A 24,076-nucleotide genomic window follows, 5' to 3' on the forward strand; every position below is an offset into this window, starting at 1 on the left:
TCCCTCTTGTTCTGGTGGCTCTGCTCCCTGTGCCTCTTCCGCTTGCTGCTCGCTGGATTCTCCAATCGGCGGTTGGTGACATCAACCCACCGATCAAAGTTTCTCCTCTCTTTTCCGCAGTCACGTGCAGCCGTGTGTTCAGCCACACTCTCAGCCTCAGCCTCGTAGCCTTGCAGCCTCACGAAGCCCACTCCCATCTTGTCTTCCCTACTGATAACCAATACATCTCTGGAATGGGGAAATTTCATTACATTCAGAACCAAGTCCGTTACGCCAATAGCTAATACTCCATCATAATTTTCGCTTACAAACAATGATCGATCTTTGCACGGGACAGTAAAAGTCGTCAAGGTCATAACCTCTTCCCCTTTCCAACAACCATCTGATCAATTCCTCCATTGAACACGGTCTGCTTGCCCTTTGATGCTCCTGTACGTGTTACAGCTTCAAATCCAGCCATCGTCCACTTTCGATGACTGTCCGTGACCAACACCCACATCCAAAGCGAGTTGTGGAGGCTCATCGCCTTTCTTCTTGACGGGACTCTTTCTCGGACTAAGCGTTTCTCTCGGCGGACCTGCTCTGACGTCTTCCGCTGGCCACTGGTCTGCTTTGGCCGCTGCAACCCAACACTTTAGGCCTTCATGGACCCCTGAATAGAACTTTTCTTTGCATGTTCGAAGACTCCCACCCATCACTTTCTCGAACCCGGATTGCTTTAGCTCTTCCCGCAGTGCATTCCGGTCTGCCGCAGTTGGGAGGCAGGCTATTAGCCCGTTCAGTAGATCCAGATGGGTAGCGAGGTACTGCGTCGCTTCCCATTCAACGCCTCCCACGTACGGGGCTGCCGGGTGCGGTGGTCGAGGAGGGGGGAAATGTGCTCGACAATAGCCCACTGAGTCATCAACCTCGATAATGGGAATGACGTTGAGATGATGCAGGAATATCCAGAAAACTTCCTTCGTGACATTAACAACTTCTTTGCACCAGACTCGGTAAGGTCGAGGAGTATGCATCTGTGACACAAAGTCGAGCGGCTGTTTGCCATCCTCTGGTACGGGGTCCTTGAGAAATCCAAGGATTTTCTGTGCTCGTCCTTGAACAACCTCCGGACTAGAACCGACCTCGGCTGACAAGTGAGCAAAAAGGAGCGAGATTATCACGCCTCTGGTGTTGAACTCTGACGGACCCTTTCGCTCTGGATCGAATAACATTCGCAAGAGTGCTGGGAAGAACTCATTTTCCATTTGTTGTAGACGTTGTAGGGCAAGGGATGTCGTGCATAACCCTTTCAAGCACAGCAGAGCCTCGTGAAGAAGACTGTCTTCATGTTCTTCGCGCCACTCGATCTTGGAGATGCGGTAGTAGAGTTGAACAAGCTCGTCCATGCCGCCCTTGCTCACGAAATGATCCGTCCAAGAAATCGACTCATTCCTCAGAAGAATCCTCAGTTTGTGAAGCTTGCTGACTTCTACAAGTGCAGGTTTCTGTACCTCTCGAAGGTAATGGATGAAATCTCCGGGAGTGGTAGCGCTGTCCGCCGGGTTGAGGGATGTTAGCGACACGGTCGAAGACATTGCTTTCGCCGAATTGGGTCTTGAGCTCGTCAAGTCGGCGGATTTGTTCCTGGATTTACTGCGTGATCTCAAGGATGAACTTGGCTTGTCTTGCTTTGTAGGAGAGTCTTCTTCCCGCCTGGTCAGTGTCAAGATACGACTTCTAGGGCGGGATCGGGATCTGGATCGTCTGCCTTCCTTGCTCTCCTCACCCTCGCTCCTTGGCCTCTCATTTTCTTTTTTGTGAGGGTTCCTAGATGATGAGCTGGCCTCCGTGCTATCAGCGATGGCTGACATCGTAGACGAACCACTGCCAACACGATCACCCTTCATCAAGCCGGCCTTGACATCTGGCTTGAGGTTTCGCATATTGTCCCGCATATTTAGTGGAATGTTCAATGAATCCAACACTTTCTCAAACGCCGAGTCCAGCTCTTGAGGACTGAGGGGATAGGTTGCGGAATTCAGAGGCTCTGGGACTGGACGGGTATCCTTGCGAGCTCTCATATTGAAAGTCTGGATTGCCTCAAAAACCCTCGAGCCTAGCTTGACTTTGGGGTCTGCTTGAGATGAGGATGGAGGTTGGATGGGTGTAATGGGATGCCCATCAGGTTTGGAAGAGGAAGCTGGGCGGCTGATTTGTCCATCCCTACTCTTTGGCGGTTTAATATTCGCTTCAGTATCATCATCAATGTTCTCGGTGAAAATGGAGCTTCTGCTAGATTTGTGCTCCAAGAATGGTCTTTGCGGTGGCTGATAGTCCAACACCGCTGATGCCGCTGGACCGTAGCCATAAAAGTTCCTTTGTTCCGCAGGACGAAATTCGGAATAGTCTTTGGGGGTATACAGATTTATCTCCTCTTGAACTGTCCTTCTCTTCGAAGCTGGATATATCATCTTGCCATCCGCCGCTTCCAAAGGCTGAGTCGCAAACTGTGCCCAAATGGGAGTGGGACTCTCGCTGAGTGTTGTCTTTGGTGGAGGGCAATTTTCTTGGTTGCTGCTGTTTCTGTTATTCTCTTCCCTGAGATCTTTTTTCGACCTCCGTTTCAATAGTCCAGTCAGGTTGCTGGCTGATTTCACCTTCTTAAGTTTCTTGTCGGCCGTGTTGCCCTCGACCGGGGAAATACTCCCAGTATCCGTACTCTTCTCTTTGCCCAAAATGATTCCTTTCAACGACACAGAACTCCCTGTCTTTTTGTGCGTGCGGGACAGAGCAAGACGGCCAGGCTCATCTCCTGGTCTTGTTGCAATTCGTTTCGGTTGTGGTGGGCTGTTGATGTGCCGCTCTCCAAGTGGACTGGCAGAGTTGGCAACTTCTCGACCGGATGGTTTCTGCGGCTTTACAGGGCTAACGTTGTCCCTTTGACGCCCTCTGAGGACGTCTCCCACTGAAGGAGCTCGATTGTGGTTCGCTCTTCGGCCTCTTTGTTGAGGTTCTGGATCCTCAAAGATTTGAGCAACCTGATGGACGGAGGGTGCCATGGTGGAGGGATCGAAGAAGATATATTTGGGCACGGTGCCTATTCAGATACAGTTTCTCATTTCTACAGAAACATGAACGATGCTAGAGCACGGGCAGTAGGACGATCCATAGCCAAGGCACGGATGTGGACGTGGAAGTGGCCTGGCCTCACGACAGCCCGCGTTGGAATCGCACCTGCGTTGTTTACCCTCGTGCGGCTGCCACAGCAACAGACTTGGCTTACCCGAATCACGTGGAAGGCTCCGAACTCAGCACTTGAACGACAACGCTTACAGCCTTTTGATCATCAATAGACCCCTGCAAACCATGCCTTTGTAGCCACGTGGAAATTAACCGTGCAGACAGTGAGACATCATATTATATCCTTACAACATGTTTCTAACCTACTGCAAGAATTAATAGCATCCCACATCTGCCTCTGTCCTGCAGTATCACCGATACTCCTTACCGCCAGGCTCGTCGTATCTTGCTCATGCTTTTCGTACAATTGTCTTCATTATGCCATCCAAGTGATCAGAAGCTCCCATGAGCGTGGTTGGTCTCATGATTTCCAAATCCACAATACCCAACCAGGGACAAAAAGGGATATATGACAAAGTCGATGCGCTAGGTTCATGTAATCATTGCACGATACTCTGGCGCCAGCGATCAATTTGCGCTCGCTGTCTGGGATCCAACGGTGGGCCCATCATCGGGTCCTGGATATATGGTTGAGTACCATATGAGTATGGATATGTCTGTTGCATATAGGTGGGCAACGGTGCGCCCAATCCTCCATTCATATACCCGGCATTCTGCGGATACCCGTAAGCTCCATTTAAAGCAATATTTTGCTGAGGATAGCCCCAGTTTGGGTTCTGCATCGAGTTGTATACCTGATTCGAACTGGTCCTTGGCAGCCCTAGTTTTGACTGGGCACCAGCAGGATGAGCTTGGAGTAAATTAGCCAGGCTATGCATGGTTTTGACCTGATGAATGCCCTGCGGGTTGGCGGCTGCTTCCTCCTTCAGCCGCTTTCGCCTCTGTGCTAATGTTTCTTCCATATCCGGTGTTTTTGATGGTGGGGGGACGTCGTTCGTGCCATTAAGACCTAATTGTGAGGTCAACTCCTCTGTAAATTGGCCTCCAGTACCTTTCTCTTTCTCTAGCTTCATCCTTGCTGCCCTCTGTGCTAGAGTCTCATCTTCATCTTCGGGTAGGGTTTCTTGAGCTAGGCCTGGGACTTCCTCGATGAATGGTGGCCGGCTTCCCTCCTCAATCTGACTCTTAGCCTCGGGTTTCGAAGTTTGAACTTGCCCGCCTCGCAATCTCGCTCGTCGTTGACTCAAAGGCTCGTTCTCCTCCATTTCCCGCTTCTCAAGGAGACCAATTGGTCTATTGGCATTGGCGTGCTCTGCTCTATCCTTTTCGGGGAACAGGATTCCGAGAGGTACATCCTCATCATCAAAGTTCTGCTTGTCCGCTTCATCATGATCTTCCCAAGCCAAAGTGACATGCTTGGTCTTTCGGGCTCGCTGTTGAAGTTGCGTAACAGCATCCAGCTCAAGCAAAGTCGAGTGCATGCCATTGGGGAAGGCGTCTGCCGCAGTCCGATTACGCAATCTTTGTTGTTCCTTGCGCATCTGTAACTCGGCAAGGAGAGTCGTTGGCGCTGTCGAAAATCCTGGCGGGGCGACATCCTTGTCCTCCTCTTCATCGGGTATCTCATCACCATCAGGCGCTATAGATGCAGCCGTAGCTCGGTCAAGTTCATCCCCACTGGCTTGGTCGTCGACATCTAGATTTTGAGAGCCTCTTGATTTTGAGCGCAGCAGGCCCGAACTGGAGAGGGCAGTGCTTGACCGTCTTGTCTTGAGCATTGTGCCAATTGAACTCCGGCGTTTCTTTGTCTTAGCTTCGTCTAATTGCATACTCTTTCTAGGGGAGGCGTCCGGACCATACACTTCCTTTCCAAGATGACCAGCAATTGGATGATCAGTGAAGGCCGACACAGGAGCGTGTGCGGCGGCGTCCAAGATACTGTCCAGCGTCTGGACAGCGGAGCCGTTCTTGAGTTGGAGATCCTGAGTGACACTAGGCTGTTCGAAAAAAGCGCTGGCTCGCAACTGGGGTGGTAATTTGAGTGCACTGCCTGGATCTTGTATTTTGGCGCTATCTTCCTCTTTGAGCCAGATGGCCGATTTGCGCGCATCATCTGGGATGCCACTCAGTGCCTGGAGCCGACGTTTGTCTCGCTCACTAATGTTGAACTTTGAAAGTCTCTGTGGGAGGTTCAACATGACTGGAACTGGCGCAGGATAGTAGATCATTCTTTCTCCCGGTTGAGGTTCTTTGTAGGCTTTCGAGTCTCGTGCAAGTGGTGGTTGATGGAGTGATATTCGTCGTGACATAGCAGCAGCTGATTCATGGGACACAGGTCCGCCGTAATGCACTCCATCAAAGTCGTTGAACACGGCTTGAGCTTGACGATATGTTTCGTTGGAAGCGGATGTAGTTGGCCTCTCCTCCTGGACTGACCCATTGGACGTTCGTCGCAGCGGATTGGGCCCCGTTTCGTCTTCAGGATAAATGGAGATGGAGGTAGTACGCTCCGGACTGAATTGCAACGGCCGACCTTCCAAGGTCGGCAAAACATGGTTGAGATGATTGTCCTTTGAAGATCGCCGTTCGATATGGTGCTGATGTGTACGTGGCCCCGAGCGGATTGAACCAGACGGAGACGTGATGTGGTATCCTGAGGGAGAATATCCTCCTAACCTGGCCGTCTGGTTCACGCCAATAATGGAATTCGACCATGAACCAGTTGAGTACTGTCTCTGGACTGATGGTCGAATAGGGTTGTCCAAAGTCGCCGGCGCAGAGGACTGCCGCTCCAGTCGCTTTTGATCTTGCTTCATCTTATTCAGCTCATCCTCAAGGCTCGAGGTCATGCTCAAACGTTCAGCGCTTTCTTCCAGGCGTTCCACATTTTTGACCAAGGCCCCTTGCAGCGACTGTAAATCTGGGGTCGGATGATTCAAGGGCAGGTGACGACTGATTGAGGCTGTTCTGATTGGAGGGTCCTCTTTCTGGAATGCGACTTTGTCCTGTGCGGGTGGGAGAACGTCCATTTTCGATCGCAGTGCGAGAGGTTCTGGATATTTGGGCATGGGCTCCTCGTAGTCATCCTCTTCCACCATTTGATACGATTGCGAGGAAGACAAAGACTTAAGAAGAGACCCAACGCCTACGGCATTTGGTCCAGTTGGAGAACCGACCGAGAGGTCGCCATCTCGGGAGAACTGATCGAACAGTGGCAGGGAAAGCGGTGGACTGGAGATTTCGGGAAGGATTGGGGAACGGGCGGGTGAGTAGGAATGCGGATCATGGTGGACAGAGTCAGCAGCGGACTCGCGATATACGGCCTCATGCTCAGCCTGGGCGACCGAGGCATACGCCATCTGATGGAGCCGACCAGTGTTGCAGGACGCAGGAGCTGAAGCAGGAACCAGGTCACAGGTGAGATGGATGAGGCAGTGGTGTCTAGTGTCGTATATTTGTAGGGGACGCGGACCCTTACACGTATGAAGGCGAATAGACTCTGCAGGTCATCTTCGGGGCCATGGTTCGATATAGAGAGGGTCTGGTGAGACGAGTCGGTGGATGTGATGTCCTCGAGCCAGCCGTGGGTAAGGTTGAAGGCACAAGGAAACCAAGACGGAGACAATGATCAGATAGCAAAGGCGCGCATAGACATGATAACTGCACGCAGGGAATCTCTGTACGGAGCGCTTTGTACCTGAAAAGGCGCAGTTTGAACCTTTCACCGGATAAGCATAGACTAGCGGCACTGGGGGCCCGATAAAGTGGGCATTCCCGGGCATGGCTGGCCTTGGGCTGGCTAAGATTAGGGCACAGTAGCGACCCATTTTGGGGGGCTTCTCTTTAACTAAAATTTTTGGGCTGGTGGCAGATTGAAACTGCCGCAACACCAGCAACGCGACTCAGGGTTGCGCAAGCCAAGGATTCCTTGACACGCACGAAGGTTTCTTCACTTTCTTCACGGGGCAGCCACATCGTCTCATCGTCCATCTTGTTGCCATATCAGTCTACCAAGAAGCTTTTCCACTCTCCGTTCGATAGTCTTGCCCCTTTGTACACCAAAAAGGAGCTTGAACCTCTCGTGTCGATCAATAACCTCGTTTCTCCTGTCTTGTGCCGGGTTTCCGCATTTCCCAGAGATACACAATGTCTGCCAGGTACACCAATCATCGCCAATCGGCCCTCTCTGTCGACCCTTGTCCTGCCCTGATTCCCGAAGTATCCACTCCGTCCTCTATGCCTCTTGAAGAGATTTGAACCAGGTTGTCTACTCAACGTGTACTCTCCTGCTATCTAGAAAAGCCCCAGGTCCGCCTGCCAGTGTCGATCAAACCAGTCTCAAGAACCTCGTATCTTACATCTGGCGCGTAGTGCAACAAGAACTGGCAGGTCACATTCACAAATCGAACGTGCCCTGTTGATTTCTCTGGTTGACAACCTCCTAACGATTTGGCAAGAGGTGCAGGTTTTTGGCACACAAGACGTGTACCTATACTGTTACGGGGCTGTCTACGAGGACGAAACTACATATGTTGCGCTCCCGTTGGCCCTGCGGCCTGCCAGCAAATGATTGACAGGGGGAGAGCGATGTCGAAATCCACAGCTTACTGAGCCCAGCCACCTTCTCAACCAGGGCTAAAGATAAACAATACTGATGCTGATACCCAAGAGCAGATCTTCTTCCTGCAGACAAACTAGCATGCGATAGCTACCAGAAGAACGATGGACGACCGTTAATCAACCAGATAAGGCATGGAAGCTGGCCTTGCCATTCATCTCGCTTCCTGGTTGTCACCACAGTGCCACAAGCGGCCATTATCGATGTCTAAATGAGCCTCCAAAGCTTGGCAGCCAGCCTCTGCTCCATCGTATTGTTAAGAGGACTGGTTGCGCTCCACGGACTTGTCATCTGCTTTTTACCTTCGGCATTATGTACAGCACTCGTATGCAATCCACTAGGTGCAGAATGTTTGATGGACGCGGCACAGGCACAGTGATGGTCGGAGATATTCAGATAGTGACCGACAGTGGAACCTCAACCTGGGCTTGCGCACAGGCCCAGTAAACCGAGCCGATATCAAACTTAGAGCAAACAAGATTTCAGACACGGGACGATTAGACATTGCTTCGTGGTGATTCGGCAATTCTTTCTCAGACTTCCATTGGCCTCACAACTAGGTTCTGGGATTGTGGAGAGCAAATGAGAAGATTCAGGTGCCGAGCTATATGATGGCACCATTTCCAACGGCTGAAGAGGGCCAGTGATGCTAAACGAGTCTCTGTTGAGGTCACGAATTGTGGGACTGTTAGAGACTGTGGGATACAGCCCGCCCGTGATTCGATGCCAACAGTATTCAGTATATAGAAACACTGAAGACGCATGAGCACCGACGAAGGACCTGATTGTGCCGTCCCTATGACATCCTATGGGGTTATTCCATCATATCCCAACACGATGAAGATAGATTCAAGCCCCCACGCCGAGACCGTGGTGGATGCCATCAGGCAACCAACTACTCATGTACCTGAAGACAGGTACCGAGTACAGAGTCCAGGCGGATCAACTCACAGAATCCCCCATGGATTTGCTATTTTGAATATGTAGGCTCATTTGGCCCATCCTTCCCCGGCGTGGACAACTCCATCAAACAGCGCTGTCAGCCTCGTTGTTTTGTTTGACATAGGAACAGGGTTGCTCCTAGATGGCTTTCAGACGAGGCAAGGACAGCGATGAGACTCGACACGTCTGATAAAGGCTGATGGTATTGATATTTGTGGTCAAGTGTTGCTTGACTAGCGTCTGCTAACGGCTTATCAAAAATGTCCGAGCCGGATGAATCAGCGACTGTCAGCCTTGAGGCCTGTTCAAAGATAACATGCTTTTCGAAATGCATGAGCAAGGGCTCCAACCAAGCTCCCAGTGCGGAGTCCACGATGTTGACATTGCGAATCGAGAGAAAACATGTTTTGGACACCCTCCAAATCTTGCGTTCCTGGAAATCTCTTGCAGCACGGCTCCAAATGGGATGAACATGGCTCAACGAACTGGACCTGGGTTGGTATTTCGTGTGCAACTGAACGCCATTTGTTCAGTGACGAGAATTGTGACTACGGCGGTAAATCCTCAGTATCCACGACTAATCGCGGTATCTCAAGGTCCACGCATATTGCACCTTGGCTAGACCCAACGCCACAAGATACCACAAGCTTCCCCCAAGATATCTAAGATGGGCGACTCATGCAACGAAAAGCATTAGACCATTGAACGCAGAAACCCCAGAAGCCACCATGATAGGCTTGCGGCGCACCGACGCTCAACTTTGATCCTCCTCCGAAGCTATTCTCGCACACGTCCTTGCCCCAGAAATCCTTCTTCTGGCTTTAAAAAGTCCGACCGACCGACGTACGTCATGATGACTTGTGGTGAACCTTCGGCCTCCGAGTTCTCCCTATTCGGGCGTATTGTGTATATCTACCTCGTACATGTGTATTGATTACTCGTATCATCAAGCTGACTCGCCTCGTCGGGCTCTCGGAGGGGAACCCCAGGCAACGGATAAGCTACTACGTTACTCCGCACTTGGAAACTAGATGACTCTATTCATATACGTAGGTAGGTAGGCCGGTAGGTACTGTAGGTGACCCTTGGTGGGTAATAGGTACTTGGCGGTACCGCACCCGGATCCTTCGCGCATGTCCTTACTTGGACTTGCACCGAGCACTTGTCTGAGTACCGAATACACGAGGATTTCATCCCCTTCAAAGATGCAGGCAAGCAAGTAAGGAATGACAGGGAAACTAGAACCATATGTTTTGAGGGCTATCTGTACAGACCCTACATATGTACATATGTACATCTATATCTACGTGCGCGGTCTGTGATATGATCATGCACATGTACATGTACGAGGTACGAGGTTCATATGAAGGTATATGTTCAGTGCCTAATGTACATAGTATACGTAGGCTACCTATCTAGCTGTATGTAGACTGCTTTCACGGGTAATCTTTTTCTCGTCTGTAATTCCCGACCGAGGACGAGGAGAACATAGAACCAGGCAAGGCGTGTCATGACTTGGATTCTTGGATTTCGATGTGTATGAGAGAGAGGGAGACAGAGAGAGAGAGTCAGTCAGGACTTTACACCGATACAGCAGATCAGGTCGAGGCTAAGGAATGAAAAACATTAGAATAGAATAGAACAGAATAAAAGTTCGTAATTGGGTGTAAAGGAATTAATTCATCCTGGTCCAGTCGTGTCAATCTCGTGCCAGCACAGAGGCATTCCAGTCCTTGCATCTCTCGTGATGGCTTTGTGGCGAACGAGCAAATGGAAACCCTCGTCATCTTCATGCTTCTGATCCGAACAGATTCACTTTTCTCCGGGGCCATGCGCATACGATACTATCCATCTACTCATCTTGCCACAGAAAAGCCCTCTGTCGTCAGCCCGTCAATTCAAACCTTCTCGCCTGGAATCACATTTTCGTCCTCGCTAGAGTCTCCGCGGACAGGAATCTGGTGGCTCAAATCCGTGTGGGTGACCTCTGCCATGTCCTCATCGTGCTCCACATTCAGACTCCTCCCTCTCCTCTCGGGCCCAACAAAGGTGAGCAAAATGGTATAGGCGTATACCGCGCCCATAAAGATACAGATGACTTTGCCGTAGTTGTATCTTTTCACGGCTTTTCCCTCCTTGTTGATCAGAGGTTCAAGAGGATACCGTTCACCAATGGTGGACTCGATCGTAGAAGATGCCGACGAAGCTAGGTTGCCTAGTTGGTACGAGGTACCCACAACGAACGTCCGCAAGGAGCCAGGAGAAAGCTCCATAAGGTGAATGGGAATGACGCCCCATGCACCCTGTACACAGAATTGCTCAAAGAATGCCGCCGCAATGACAGCCTTGGAAGTGACAAAGGTGTAGGGGTACAGCAGTGCTCCGCCGACGATGGAAATAAAGATAATGCTGAATCGACGACCAAAGATCTGCGAACAATATCCGATGGTGGTGCCACCTGTCATGGCGCCCAAGTTGGCTACAACCTGTGTAACGGTGACGGCGTCGGCGGAGAATTTGAACTGGTTCGTCAACATGGTTGGGTACAAGTCCTGGGCTAATTGTTTGGTCAGTAACCTTAAGCCGAAGCAGCGTGACTGGTAGAAAGCTTCTAGGACACAACTTACAGCCGTGGCTCATAAAGTTAAATCCCGCCATCAAAAGCACCATGTAGATGAGCAGTAGCCAGTGTTTCTTGAGCGCAACTCGTCCTTCGGAAATGAAAGTACCAGCCAAGCTACCCTGCTGCGCACGAAGAGCCTGGCGAGCGCGGAAAGTATTGGTCTCGGGGAGACAAAGACGGAACAGAATGATCAGCACTGGAGGGCACGCGCCGAACCAGAACAGCGGTCTCCAGCCGTGCGAGGTGGTATTGACCAAAGCACGAGCAAATGCAGTGGCAAGCAGATATCCAAATGCGTAACCTTGCTGCAGCATCCCAGAAATGATGCCACGCGCCTCTTCGGGGCAATCCTCAAGTGCGGTGGCTGCCGCGTTGCCATACAAACCACCCATGGCAATGCCAAAGAGCGCACGCACGGCGAGGAATTGACCGTAGGTTTGAGTGAAGCCGGTGCCAAGCTCAAGGGCGATGAAGAGGATATTGTTGATGATGAAGGGCCTGGCGATTCTATGTCAGCAAAAAAGTTCAATGGACGGACGCATAGAGGGGTTGCCATACCACTTCCGCCCATATCTATCAGCAGCAATACCGAAGATGGTTGATCCCACTGAACGGAACATGAGCACCAACGTGATGCCCCAAGTTATGTCAGTGTTGGACTTGTTGAATGTTTCGGCCAGATCAGACACAGTGAGCGAGACGGTGAAGAAGTCAAAGGCATCCCACGACCAGCCAAAGAAGGCCACAAGGAAGAAAAGCCATTGTTGGGTGTTCAGCATGGCCAGAAGCTTGAAAGGGTTGGGCGCCTTTGCCATAGGAGGCTTGAGGGTACTGAGTCTTGTCGCGGCATATTTGCCTGGAGACATGTGCGCGTTGTCGATCTCGTACTCATCGCTGTAGTGACGGGCAGCGGGTACAGTCTCCTTGGTAGGAGACTCGATGTGAGCCATATTGACTGTCGCAGCTCTTGCCTGGTTGCTGGATCACACTTCTACTGAGTCTTGTGTAGCCTCACGCGCTATAGTGGACAGGCCAGACTTGGGGGAGGAAAGACACAACGCATTGACAGCAGGCGACCAACCTTTTATCTTCCTTTTCCCCCACAAGGACAAATGGGCGGGTGGTCATGAGGCCCCTGCAAGGGATGCTGGTTCGACCTGGTCCCATTTTTCACCTCGCAGCTCGTGGTCGCACGCGAGCAGGGAACGGTGACTGATCGGCACAGACCCGACCTTTGGAGAGATAGGTGGTGTGGTTACACGGCACACGGACTTGAGGGATTGCATTTCTGTGGTTGGTGGAATACTGGCGCAGATCCTTGGTGGAGAAAAGACCCAGGATCGCAGGCTCGTCTCAACGGGCACGCTGGCCGTCGAAATTGCGGGGGATCTGAAGGAGCAACGAATGAGACGAGGCTGAGAGACGAGGTTTGCTGCGCTAGAGTGTCAATCACAGATGGGACAGCGTGACATCGGCCGGCCTTCGACCGGCGCAAGTCGGGGATGGATATGAGCATGGGAGGTAGAAAGTAGGACGGACGGAAGTCACCAACGTATCTCTTTCGGTGTATGTAATCATGACGCTGCCAATGACAATATGACCACTGTTCTCCATTCTGGCTTCTGGATGGCCTCGACGAGGATAGATCGGGACGCAGACACGAGAGAGGGATGGAAGAGTTCGGATCGTGTTCTCTGGACATTCCATGGGATTACTCTTTTGGGTGTTTGTGAGGGTTCCGAATGATACTCTGTGGCATTTCTGAGTGCAACATCTCTTCTGATGTCTTTTCGTGGAATGTCTGAGGGATCTCATGTGCTTCAGACAAAGTGGTGAGCTGACTTCAGGGTGCAACTTGGCATACGTTGGTGGCGGATTCAACGGGCGACAAGTGTCATAGCCAAGCCGTGTAGCACAGCTGGTCAAGGCCCTTGTTGTTGGGGGCGTTTTGCTTGGGGTTGCTTAGAGTTGCTTGGACAGTTAGGCAGGTCTAGGCAGGTCTAGGCATTAGGTGGGGGAACCTCCTCCCTAGGTACACCTATAAGCTTGCCTCACCTCCCCCCTTTGCCCCTACGAGTACCAACCAGGTAAATCCTCCCACCCCCAGATGCCAGAAAATGCCCCGACAGGCTCCGCATTGAACCATTCCGTCTATCCAGATCCGTCCTCCTCGCTCTCACTTTTACCCGACCATCTCAACCTCTATCTGACCACTTTGTAAACTCGAGCCCACCATTTCGTTTATAGTCCAAACACCGAAACATTTCCTGTAAACAGGTGCTCCCTCTCATGATAGTCCTCCCCTCGCTTACCGCCGTCGCCACCATCTGCCTTCTGTTGCTCCCGCTATCGCTTCTTCGTCTCGGCAGACAAATCCACTTTCTCCAGATGATCCAACCCTCGACCTTCGCGGCAACGTCAGGATAAACTTGGTTCCGGATCTTTTCTCGCAGGCTGCTCATGCTCGCCAGGCTCTTATGGATTTCCTCAGCCAGCATTCTCGCCAGAAAATGGAGTTTGCTCGGCGTTGAGCCTCGATAGGTGCACACAGCTGGATGGGAAAAAAGCTCTTGTTTGCCGCATCAGCCACTCATAGGTGAGTACTGCGGTTCCGATATACTCCCTCTCCCCGACATTGTAGGCGCATACCGCCAGTCTAGTCACCAGAAGCTCAGTGTCGGCCTTGAGCAAAGTCCCCCCTCGAGTCGACCATCTTGTTCCACTATCCAACAGATGTTGATGAGGTACATCTGGAGACAATCACGATTCTTGTGCGGCCAGCAAACGGCTTCGTCTAGGTCGAGCTTGACGCGGATTCGAAAATGATGGTGTTACTATTTTTGGTGTTACAAGGTTCTGCAGAGCCACTGTCTGAGAAATTGAGAATCCATGGTTCTTCGCATGAACAACATTTTCCTCTCTCCTTGGCGTATAGAGGCTGCCACACAACCAGACAAACAAGCTCTCCTTGTATTTGATGTGTGCGGAAATCCCCCTATCCTGACGAACAAACTTCTATACGTCCTTTGGTTTGGGTGGAGTATAGATAGGCTTCTCCTGTGAGCGTAAGGAACAGGACAGGTGCTGCCACAAGGGCTCGACGTGGCAAGACGACACGATGCTGTCGATGGCTGTTCCACAGGTTATTCGCGGATCCATTCTTGGATCCTGAGGAAATGGCTGGCTCACCAACAGAACATCAGCCTTGACACCCGCTTGGGGAGAAGCGTGACTCTGCTGAAGTATTCTGTAAGAGAAATCTTATGGATGGGCGATCTCTCGAAGAAAAAGCAGGGCTCCTCGAGCAAAGGACCGTTATATGGTAAGTCGCACGCTGTTTCTTCTGTTCTGCGCATTTCTTTCCCTCCAGTCTCTCGTTGATCATATCCCCACCTCCCCCCCGTGCTTTCTTGACCCGATCCTCGACCCGATCCTCAAGTCTCATCTGCAAAACGGCAGCAACCGCGCCCGGCATTCAGACACTTCATTTTATTCCAACCAGTCATGGCTTCTTCTTCTTCATCAGCGTCCTCTCCCATCCCACAGATCTGGCGAAGCATCTCCTCGTCAGGAAACCTCCGGCGCAAACGAGGTACTGCCTCTTGTACGGTCACAGGCACCAGCACCAGCACCAGCACCAACACCAACACGTTGTCGAACGCTGCTGGAGAGGACGCCGCCGCCGCCGCCGCCTTCAATAGAAACAGAAACGGGATCATGGGACCTTCTCCCATCCCGTTGGCCGTCCTGGGTGGCTCACCCATCAACGGGCGAATGTCCCGCTTCAGCGAGGACCTCGGGGAAGACGCGGCCGGCCCCAACAGCAGCAGCAGGAGTAGACCCGGGATCACTATCGTCGAGAACCCGGCCCCAAGACCAACTGAGCGACAACCTCCCTCGCGGGCACCGAGCCCATATATCGCCAGGCCGCCAATTGCCATGGGCGGCACGTCGGGGGAGGCAGAAGACGCCGGCAGTTGGAGCACGCCGGACCAGGACCGGGATCAGGAGTGGGAACAGGCACGTTTAGACGCCTCCCAGGGCGGGAGCGGCTGGGCAAAGGCGTTTGACGGCCTCCGGCGCGAATGCGAGCGGGCGTTCGCAGGCCTGTTTGACCGGCTTCGACCGGCTCAACGACATCGCCGTCGATTTCTTGGTCGTCGCGTGGACCGCTGTGGACTACGGCTGCACCACCAACAACACGACCCCCAGACATGAGGACGCCCGGGAGGAAACACCTCATGATGGTGCTGGTGCTGGTGCTGGTGGAAATGGGTACTCCGGAGCCCGCCCGTCACATCGTCACAGGTCATGGGGGCAGCTGAGTTGAAAAAGGCTAAAAAGCGTCTTCGCCTTCGGAGACCATTCCGCGCGGTGGTCAAGGCATACACCTGGCCTACATAGGTGCGTCCGGCTGTGTCTGTGCCTTGGAGAGGGTGTCTCTGGGGGTAGTTCCATCGACCCGAATGTGGTCTTGTGTTTGTGAGGCGCGTGGCTGAGCAAGCGAGCCAGCGAGCCAGCGATCGAGGGTAATCTCTTGTTTTGTGTACATGTACTCGATACTAGGTACATATCTGTACAGTTGTTCCATATGAACTTTCTTTCCCGGCTGGTAGAGCTCATCTTTGTGTGCAGATGTATATATTTTCGCCGTGCTCGCGATTATGCCCCAGCCCTCTTAAGCCAGGAAGAGAGCAACGAGACAGCGGCCAACGACGGCGTTCGTGACTCCGGGGTCACCGCCGTTGCGATTGAGACGCCTACAGCGAACGTGGTCGAGACCGGCGGCCTCGAGGGGGTCAGAGACACCTTTCGCGGATGTTTCAGCTGCTTTCCTTGGTAGTGCATCCTCATGGTTGAGTCAGGGGCTATCGTTGGATGGACCAAGGACAGTATACTCGGTACTTCCAAGGGAATATGGAGTGGCATCGAACGTGGACAAGTACAGGGCATTGGCATACAGGGGTAAATGGTGCCGTCTGTTGTACAAAATAAATCTCTCTGAATCTGAATCTTGAGTTCGAGTCTGAGTCTGGTGGTTTAGCCGTTCAGCTGTTCCGAATTTTTTGCGTTTCACTGTCCCAAATTTTCGCAACTCTCGAGGTTCTATCCAGCCAGAGATTCTTCATCCCATTTTCCTGTCCTACTCCTCTACCCCCTTCATGCCCGGCCTAGCGTGACCTGACTGTCGATGCTGGTTTTGAACGAATTACCCAGCACGTCCCGGAAAGGCGGGCCAGGGAGAATTCCCCCTTCTTTCTTTCCAGATCTGTCCCATCCATTCTCTCTGTGAGCAGTGAGCGCCCTTTCCTTAAGCGTGTTGATTCCATTGCCGATGACTAAAGTCCGTTGAACTCGTCCGTTCGCTCGTGTACAAGTACATAGGTGGAAATGTGTTCTTTAACATCAAACTCCACCTGCATTGTATGTGCACAGTTGTCAAAAGAAATGAAAGAGAGGCTGTAGACTGATCCGCGGGGGTTTGGAGCGAGAGTTCTGACGAAGCCGTCCGCGGATCGTGTGGATGCCTCGATAGTGCATTTGGTCTTGCGTTCCCTCTTGACTTTATCTGGTCTGGATCTCGAGTGTTTCGGTCTGTCCTGGCCTGGTTGTGCTGTGCTGCGCTGTGCTGTGCCTTGCCCTCCTCGTTCGTCATGTCTGCTCATATGTGTAGGAGTACGAGTAGTCCGGTCGCCTCGTTCTCGGCTCCTTCTTCTTGGCCCTGCACTCTCCATTGATGTCATTCTCTTGGCTCAGAGATATTGCGCAATATCTTTGTTGGAGCAATGCTCCCATTTGCTATCCGTTCAAACTTCAGAGAGTGGCGTGCGCAAAGCTGAAGTGGTCCGCTGCCCCAAAGGAACATTTCCCGATAAAAGAAGGGGGAAAGTCGTCGAGGATTACACCACAACCCCAGCGATCTCGCTTTTTCTTCCCTGCCAGGAATGGGGCCCCTCAACCCGGATTGGACTGTCGCATAGAACGAAATTCAAGAGTGAGCCTCCGGGACGAATCGCAGTCGAATGGGCGAATTCATTCTTTGGCGGTCGTAGGTGCGAGCCGGGTCTTTTCCAAGGCCGGCTGAATCAACGCAGCAATCCACTCATACGTGGTGAAGAGGATGCCGCCAGCCAACACGGTCCTCCCCAGCCGCATGGTGCTGCCCCTCCAGAGGCCACGGAAGCCGTAGTCGGCAATGACGCCGTTCCAGGCCTCCAGCACCCCCTCGCCCCGGACGGACTGGGCGCGGGTCTTGAGCGTGTCGAATGGCTGTGTGGCGAAGACGACAATCGTGCCGGCCACGGCGCCGTTGGCAAACGTGGTGGCGGTGGTCTGGGGGATGTTGCGCAGCCGCTCAAAGTCCTTGAGGATGTTGTACGTGCCCAGCCGCACCGCCGTGGTGCTGGCCTGCTTCAGCGTCGTCGTGACGTAGCCGCGATACAGGGCCCTGAGGACGCCGTGTTCCTTGATGAGCGTCGCTGTGGCGTGGACGGGGCCACGAAACTTGCGCTCCGAGCGCGCGTCGTCGATCAGCGCCGTCTTGATCCGCTCCGTCGGCGTCACGGCAAAGGTGCTCGCGACGACCCCGGCGCTGATCCCGGCCATCAGGTTCCTCAGCGGTGACAGCGTGCCGGTCTCCGGGTCCTTGAACTGTGCCTTGATGGTGTCGAACGAGATGAACCGGATCGCATCCTTGGCCACCGTCCCCGCCACGAGGGTCGAGCACCCTTTGTACAGTGAGCGCGGGCCCTCCTGCTCAATGACATGTTTGATAACGACAAACGGGTTTCGAGTCGGCGTCTGTTCGTGCAGCTGCACGCGCGTCTTTGCGAATTCGAATGCTGGATATTTGCGCACCCGTCAGACCTTTTTCCCCATTGTAACTTGCCCTGGTCCGTCGACCTTTGAGTCTACTACCCCTCTACATCCCCCAGGGAGCAGAGAAATTGTCCTTCCCCCTGTTCGAAACCGCAAACGCGAGAGAAAAACTTACGATAAGTGATTGTCGCTTCAACTCCACCCGCCGTACCTCCTGCAATCAATGAAACGAGCGGAGATTTGTTCGACCCCTACATGCCCAGTACAGAACGACAACACTTGACAGTTAGAGAGTGCGCTTCGAAGGGTCCAGAACGAGGAATCCGAGAACACGTACATCGTCGGCCACCATTTTGCTTGGTAACTTTTTTGCTGGTGACAAGAATCTAATTATTCCGCAGAACCAAGAAGGAAATCTCCAAGAGAAAGTCCACAAACGGAAAAGACACTATTATGATGGCAAGGACACCAGACAGTCTATATGTCGCAAGAGGAAAAAAAGAGCGTGCACGTCAGGATACGTTGTGATGTATAGATCCTTTCCTTTGCGTCGGAGGATTTTTCCAAGTAATATCAAATAAGTAAAAATGAAAGGGGGGAAATACAAGATCCGGTGTCGGTTGAATCGCCGTGTGTCGCTTGCCAGCCTCGGGTCTTTTCGGCTGAAGTTCGCTCGATGCAGAGACGTGGCGCGTGTTTATCGCGTTTTCACAGCCTTGCGCTTCAAAAGGAAATAAACTCAGCCTCGCCAATTACCAACACAACGACAGGAAGCATACTCGGTCGGTACCTTGTTCTACGAACAATAAATAAATCCATTGTCTTGCAAAAAAGAAAAAACAGCTCGGTACACCCTTCCGGGTATCGCATCTCTTGTTGATAACACATTCGACGAATGCCGATCCCCTGAGTCCTCTGTCTTTCCTTTCTTTTCCTGTAAAGGGCAAGCCGGCCCCTCCAGACTGATTTATGTAGTACATGCACCACATTGGGAACGAGAACGCCATGCCCAGAACCCCCATGATCCCTCACAGCTGATAAGCCCAATGCATTCTTCGCCCAGAGGCTCCAGGTTGTCCCCCGGCCACGGACATCCACGGTCATGGCATAAGCTGTGGTTTGCACCACCCTCAACCTTCTGATAAAGGGAAAAAAAAAAAAAAACCTGAAAATCATTGGCCCGTATTTGTGCAGAACATATCCCTCGCGTCATACCCAGACATTGCTGCACACCGCTCTTCAGATCCTTTCCTTTAGAGCTCCATCGTCCTTGTGTTAGCTGAATCCGTAGGAAAACTGAGAACACCTTCAGCTCTGTCGCCTTCTGCTTGGAAGCCAAATTTCTGGCCTGAGTTAGTGCTGACCGCTTCTTGCATCATGCGCATCCCCTCTTGAGGATCCTTCAGGCTGGCTTGACGGAACGTGTTCTCCATCTCCTTCATTCTCTTCTTGAACGACAGTCGATCCAAGAAGAGTTGTTGTCTGCCCTTTTCAAGGTCGCGGCGTTCGGCTTGTACAATTTCTTCCATCTCTGCGAATTGTGCCATTTTCAGCTCAAACTTCTGGAGTGTCAGGTTAACGGCTGCCGATACCATCCTCGTGATTTCTCTCTCCTCGTGGGAGGCGAGACCGCTGGCACGTGCAGCTGTTGTGGCCAGTGCTGTGGTGGCGATGTCATTGATGACTTTCGATGACCCATTGACTTCAGTACCTGGCTGTTCGATCGATGGGGCAGACTCGTCGACTTCCATCTGGTCTTCTGATTTTACTTGCCCCTTATCCGCGTCTCCCGATGTGGTTTGCTCGGTTCCTCCCATGCCCTTTTCGAGTTGTGCCCGCAGTTGTTTCTGCATGACCGCAATAGAACGGTTCGAGGCCGCGGCGACCACGTCAGGGTCCGCCATTTGAGCAAGGAAACTGACTACTGACATCACAGGATTGTCCAGTTCGCTAATGGCGGTCCTTCCTGTCAACGCCTTCAGAGCAGACGAACCGTTCAATGGTCCCTCTTCGAGGTACTGATCCTGAATGTCGAGTTGCAAGAACTTGAGTACACACTCTTCCCTAGTTCGTGTACCAACATGTTTGGAAATCTCGTTCCAGTCATTGTCGAAATTCTCCAGACCTTCCAAGAGCAATAGAGTTTCTGAGTCGGTCCAAGCGGCACTTTTGTCGGGGATATGTGAATACGCTGGTTCTTCCATCTTGACAAAGTCGGACGAGCGATGGTTCGCCGGCATCCGAGACTGGAAATAGCAGTTCGGGCAGAGGTCGTACTTAAGCTCGTTGGAGTTCGTGGCGCCTGAAACGGGATCTGACTTGGCATAGTGAAAGCGACATCGCGTACAATCGATCCCGCACGAAAAGCAGTTGAAGCTTTTGATGGGCTCTCTGGCAGCTGCATCCATGGCCTTGGTTGCAGCGGCGCCTGAACTGGAGCCGTTCGCAGTCACCCCTTCGCCGTTTGTTTGCTTTTCAGGCTCTTCGGACTTTTTGACTTCCTTTCCTTTATCGTCGTAGACATTCCGTCTGAGTTCAAGGTTCAAATCTGCCTTGGTAGCAGGAGTTGCTGAAGCAGCCCGATCAGTTGCAGGGTGTGGCTTTCCCGGGGTGGTGAAAGTATTTTGAGCTGGCTGGAATGGTTGCAGGCCTCGAGGCGTGTCTGCAGTGACTCTGAAATGGCCTGTGAATGGAGGGCCAATATTAGCCGGGCGAGTTTGTGGATCGACCTGCCACAGTCAGTATTTCATCAATCGACGTATTATGGGGGACTTTACCTGGTAGTTAATAAGACCCCATTGCTCCAGGAAAGCATGTACTCGCATGATCGCGCAGACATCTCCGGCCAAATTTCTTCGACACGCAGTTACTGTAAGATACTCAATAGGGTTCAAGCGGTAGGTGTTGATCATGAAATCGCGGTAGTCCTTGTACACAGCAGGTGTTTTGCTGCGGTTTCGGCTGTTGAAGAACTCGGGAAGCGACTTCTTCTCCAAGGCGTGAATCGTGTGCATGTCAAACCATGTGCTATAACTAGGGAGGATGATTTGATGTGTTTGCGCAACGAGGTGGGAATTCGCTGCGGCTTCGAGGCTGGATTTCGCCTGTGCTGCCTGACCGTCTGTGGCTTGTGTCGCGGCTGGAGTATCTTGAGAGTCCTCGGCGCCATCCTTTTCAGCATCAACGTCCTCGACTTTCGCATCTTCTTCCACGCCGCCCATCTCGGCATCCTCCTGCTCGCCGTCTGGATCATCTTGAGCCGGCGGTGCATTGGGGGCATCTAGAGGATTAGCCGACGTGGTACCATTGGCATCGGCTGATGGTTGAGCATCTGCAGCGTCTCGTCAGAATTGTTTCCCAGCCAAACGGTACTTGCAAATGCACAGGGGAAACGGCAAGGTGATGCGCGTACCTGGTGATTGTGTCTCTGCATCTGCGGCAGCGACTTCGACATCATTTGCGCCAAGGTCGACAGCGTCTGAAGACTCATGCTTCAACTCGGCGGGCTGTTGTGAATCGGCCATTGTGGTATCATGAAACTGATGAGATAATTAATCCACCACCTGAGCCCTCCCAGTCCTCCAGGGCTTTGCGCGAACTTCCCGGTATGTGCCAAAAGGTGCACAGAGTCTATCTCAACCACTTCAAGCGCCTGGGACTCTAAGGTGGGCTGAGCACATCACTCCGGGGGGTGCGTTTTGATGTTTTTGGCTGGAAATTGAAACCCTGTCGCGAACTGCGCCGCGAACAACACGACCATCCAAGTTTGCGGCGAACGAACTGCGGTCCACTGCCAAGCTAGTAGATCACGTGTGTCAATGGTAAATAATTAATCCGGGCCGATTCCTACGATATGTGACTCGTCTTCGCGCAAGATTGAAATAAATTTCACAAGGGAGAAATGCAGAAGCGCATGGCTGCTGGTGTTGTAGTGTTATGAATTTCTCAATCAAGAGATTGGCTGACTTTCTCCAATGCGTCCGGAAGGTGGTGTTGTGAAATTTCCTACACTTCAAGGGCACAAATACGAGAGGCACTTTCAATCATTTCCGTCGTCTCTATCATCTCCAATGTCCCTAAGATTACAAACAACGCTGAGAGCAAGCTACTTGGCTTGATCAAGATATGGATCTTGAGGACAGCTCGATAGGATCTCCTTCGATAATACCGAACGATAGGTGTTTCCAATGATATCGATTCCAACAGGCGAGGCGACGAAGGTAACGGACCGGCATCCCCATCAAATTACTCTGCACTTATCTCAGTTGTGATATTGGACCTCTTACCGATTTATATTAGCCCTCCAATATTCCGCCGAGGTTGTAAAACCACAAATGCCCGCTGCTGGAGACATGTGGACATGGGCCTCGTATAGGACACTGAGGTCTGCTTGTTCCAATGAGCCCGCCATCTACTCCTGTGAAAAGCGCCCCATTACTCCTCGACTAGAAATCTTGACCTCTTTTCGTTTCTTGCGGTGGTACTCCCTCTCAGGAAAGACCCTTGAATTTGACCGTCTTGTGGCAGCTCTCGCCGTCCTCGTGTTCATGATATCGACACCCGTTACCCTCTGTTGGATCGTCAAACAATAGCCCACCACTTCCCTCCTTGATCGCATTGATGACGTCGACGGCAAAGTCAGGGCTGATGGCAAAGCACTCCCTGTAACTGGTTGCATCTTTCTCCGAATTGGGGTCCATGATCTGTCTCGCAGCGATCTTGCTCACGAGTTTGCGGAATGGAGAATCTGGAGGGGTTTTCTCATAGATGGGCTTCATCTCTTCCGGACCGGGGACAAGTCCTGCTTCGTGACATCCTCGCCGGAATTGGTCGATGGCTTGGTTTTTGAGTTCTTGCAGCCCTATCGTGTCGCAGAGGAGATAAAGTTTCTGGCATGTGAATGCATAGTCCCACTTGACGTCTTTGGGCATCCAAGAGACATCATCAATCTTGCCCTGGTACAGCCATTTCACAAGCAGTTCAAATGCGTTGGGGTCCTCGTCTCGGAGCTCGAGTTTGCCGTCATTGATGCGCTTGTGCTCACCGTTGACTATGAAGGACTCGTCAAAGAAGCGCGCATGATGGACCAGAAGATTTTGGTGTAGAGACCAACGGCGGCGCTCAGGCCCGACGAAGACGTCCAGCAATGGGCCGGATAACAACCTTTTTCTCGCACGCATAGGTCAGCGCAATCTTATCACTCAGAGTTAGACCGGTGTCTGATATATCAACGCTTCATCATGGGTTCCCACTTACTCCGCAAACTTCTTCGCGGAGATATCTCCTATGTTCTCTCCGGGCATCTCAGCCTGCGGCGACCGGTAGCGGTACGTCGAATAAATGCGATCAAGTGTATTCGGCGGCTGGGGGGTCGCATTGGTGCGCAAGGCGGGTTTTATAGGTGTCTCTGAGACAAATGGATCGAAGCGACCGGAAACATGCCCCATGCGACATTGTTTTAGTTATTAATACTCGATGGAATGTAGCAAAGGGTATTGTAGATATCACGACTGCTGCACTGCTGAAGAACCCGAGATTTGAGAGGCGAAAAAACGCAGACGTGTCTGACAATGGAATTTTCCCCTCTTCACTGCCAATTTCCGCTCCAACCACACTAAAGTTTCGCCTAGAGACACAACGTCGAAAGGAATTAGTTTGGTCAGGCAAATAATAATGGATCGAGCGTTGTATGACGAAAGCCCTGACCACTTCCGGAGTTGAGCTGCAGGGTCCCGCCGCCTCCCGTTACGCGTTGCAGTTGGAGAAGCGCGTCGCGCGTGTGTGAACAACCAGAGTTGACACTGTTAACCATTTAATTTTCAACTCGGATCCAGACCGAAAGAAAATGCTGTTATTATCTGACGACTGTGAAATAGAAGATCTGAGCAACAAAGACAGCACTTCTAGACACACCAAAAGCCTCGACATCATCCCGTCGTCTCCGAACCAGA

The 24,076-nt window shown here is 52.1% G+C and overlaps 7 protein-coding genes across 7 annotated transcripts; 1 reads left to right on the top strand and 6 right to left on the bottom strand.

Annotated features, from left to right (window-relative positions):
* Positions 1–446: 446 nt before the first annotated feature.
* Positions 447–3,041, bottom strand: Z517_09713 (uncharacterized protein; the record flags this gene model as incomplete). The annotated part of the gene is made up of 1 exon (XM_013425621.1): positions 447–3,041. One exon carries the CDS (start codon positions 3,039–3,041, stop codon positions 447–449), a length of 2,595 nt encoding a protein of 864 aa, XP_013281075.1.
* Positions 3,042–3,662: 621 nt separating this feature from the next.
* Positions 3,663–6,482, bottom strand: Z517_09714 (uncharacterized protein; the record flags this gene model as incomplete). The annotated part of the gene is made up of 1 exon (XM_013425622.1): positions 3,663–6,482. The coding sequence occupies one exon, from the start codon at positions 6,480–6,482 to the stop codon at positions 3,663–3,665; it is 2,820 nt and encodes a 939-aa protein (XP_013281076.1).
* A 4,099-nt stretch (positions 6,483–10,581) lies between these two features.
* Positions 10,582–12,256, bottom strand: Z517_09715 (uncharacterized protein; the record flags this gene model as incomplete). Its single annotated transcript, XM_013425623.1, has 3 exons — positions 10,582–11,240; positions 11,311–11,804; positions 11,865–12,256. 3 exons carry the CDS (start codon positions 12,254–12,256, stop codon positions 10,582–10,584), a joined length of 1,545 nt encoding a protein of 514 aa, XP_013281077.1.
* A 2,554-nt stretch (positions 12,257–14,810) lies between these two features.
* Positions 14,811–15,524, top strand: Z517_09716 (uncharacterized protein; the record flags this gene model as incomplete). Its single annotated transcript, XM_013425624.1, has 1 exon — positions 14,811–15,524. The coding sequence occupies one exon, from the start codon at positions 14,811–14,813 to the stop codon at positions 15,522–15,524; it is 714 nt and encodes a 237-aa protein (XP_013281078.1).
* Positions 15,525–17,339: 1,815 nt separating this feature from the next.
* Z517_09717 (uncharacterized protein) lies at positions 17,340–18,185 on the bottom strand (the record flags this gene model as incomplete). The annotated part of the gene is made up of 2 exons (XM_013425625.1): positions 17,340–18,131; positions 18,174–18,185. 2 exons carry the CDS (start codon positions 18,183–18,185, stop codon positions 17,340–17,342), a joined length of 804 nt encoding a protein of 267 aa, XP_013281079.1.
* A 1,193-nt stretch (positions 18,186–19,378) lies between these two features.
* Positions 19,379–21,649, bottom strand: Z517_09718 (uncharacterized protein; the record flags this gene model as incomplete). The annotated part of the gene is made up of 3 exons (XM_013425626.1): positions 19,379–20,854; positions 20,903–21,456; positions 21,538–21,649. 3 exons carry the CDS (start codon positions 21,647–21,649, stop codon positions 19,379–19,381), a joined length of 2,142 nt encoding a protein of 713 aa, XP_013281080.1.
* Positions 21,650–22,615: 966 nt separating this feature from the next.
* Positions 22,616–23,428, bottom strand: Z517_09719 (uncharacterized protein; the record flags this gene model as incomplete). The annotated part of the gene is made up of 2 exons (XM_013425627.1): positions 22,616–23,288; positions 23,382–23,428. The coding sequence occupies 2 exons, from the start codon at positions 23,426–23,428 to the stop codon at positions 22,616–22,618; spliced, it is 720 nt and encodes a 239-aa protein (XP_013281081.1).
* Positions 23,429–24,076: the final 648 nt, after the last annotated feature.

This window comes from Fonsecaea pedrosoi, assembly GCF_000835455.1.
Source record: "Fonsecaea pedrosoi CBS 271.37 unplaced genomic scaffold supercont1.6, whole genome shotgun sequence".
In the NCBI taxonomy this organism is placed as follows: Eukaryota; Fungi; Ascomycota; class Eurotiomycetes; order Chaetothyriales; family Herpotrichiellaceae; genus Fonsecaea; species Fonsecaea pedrosoi.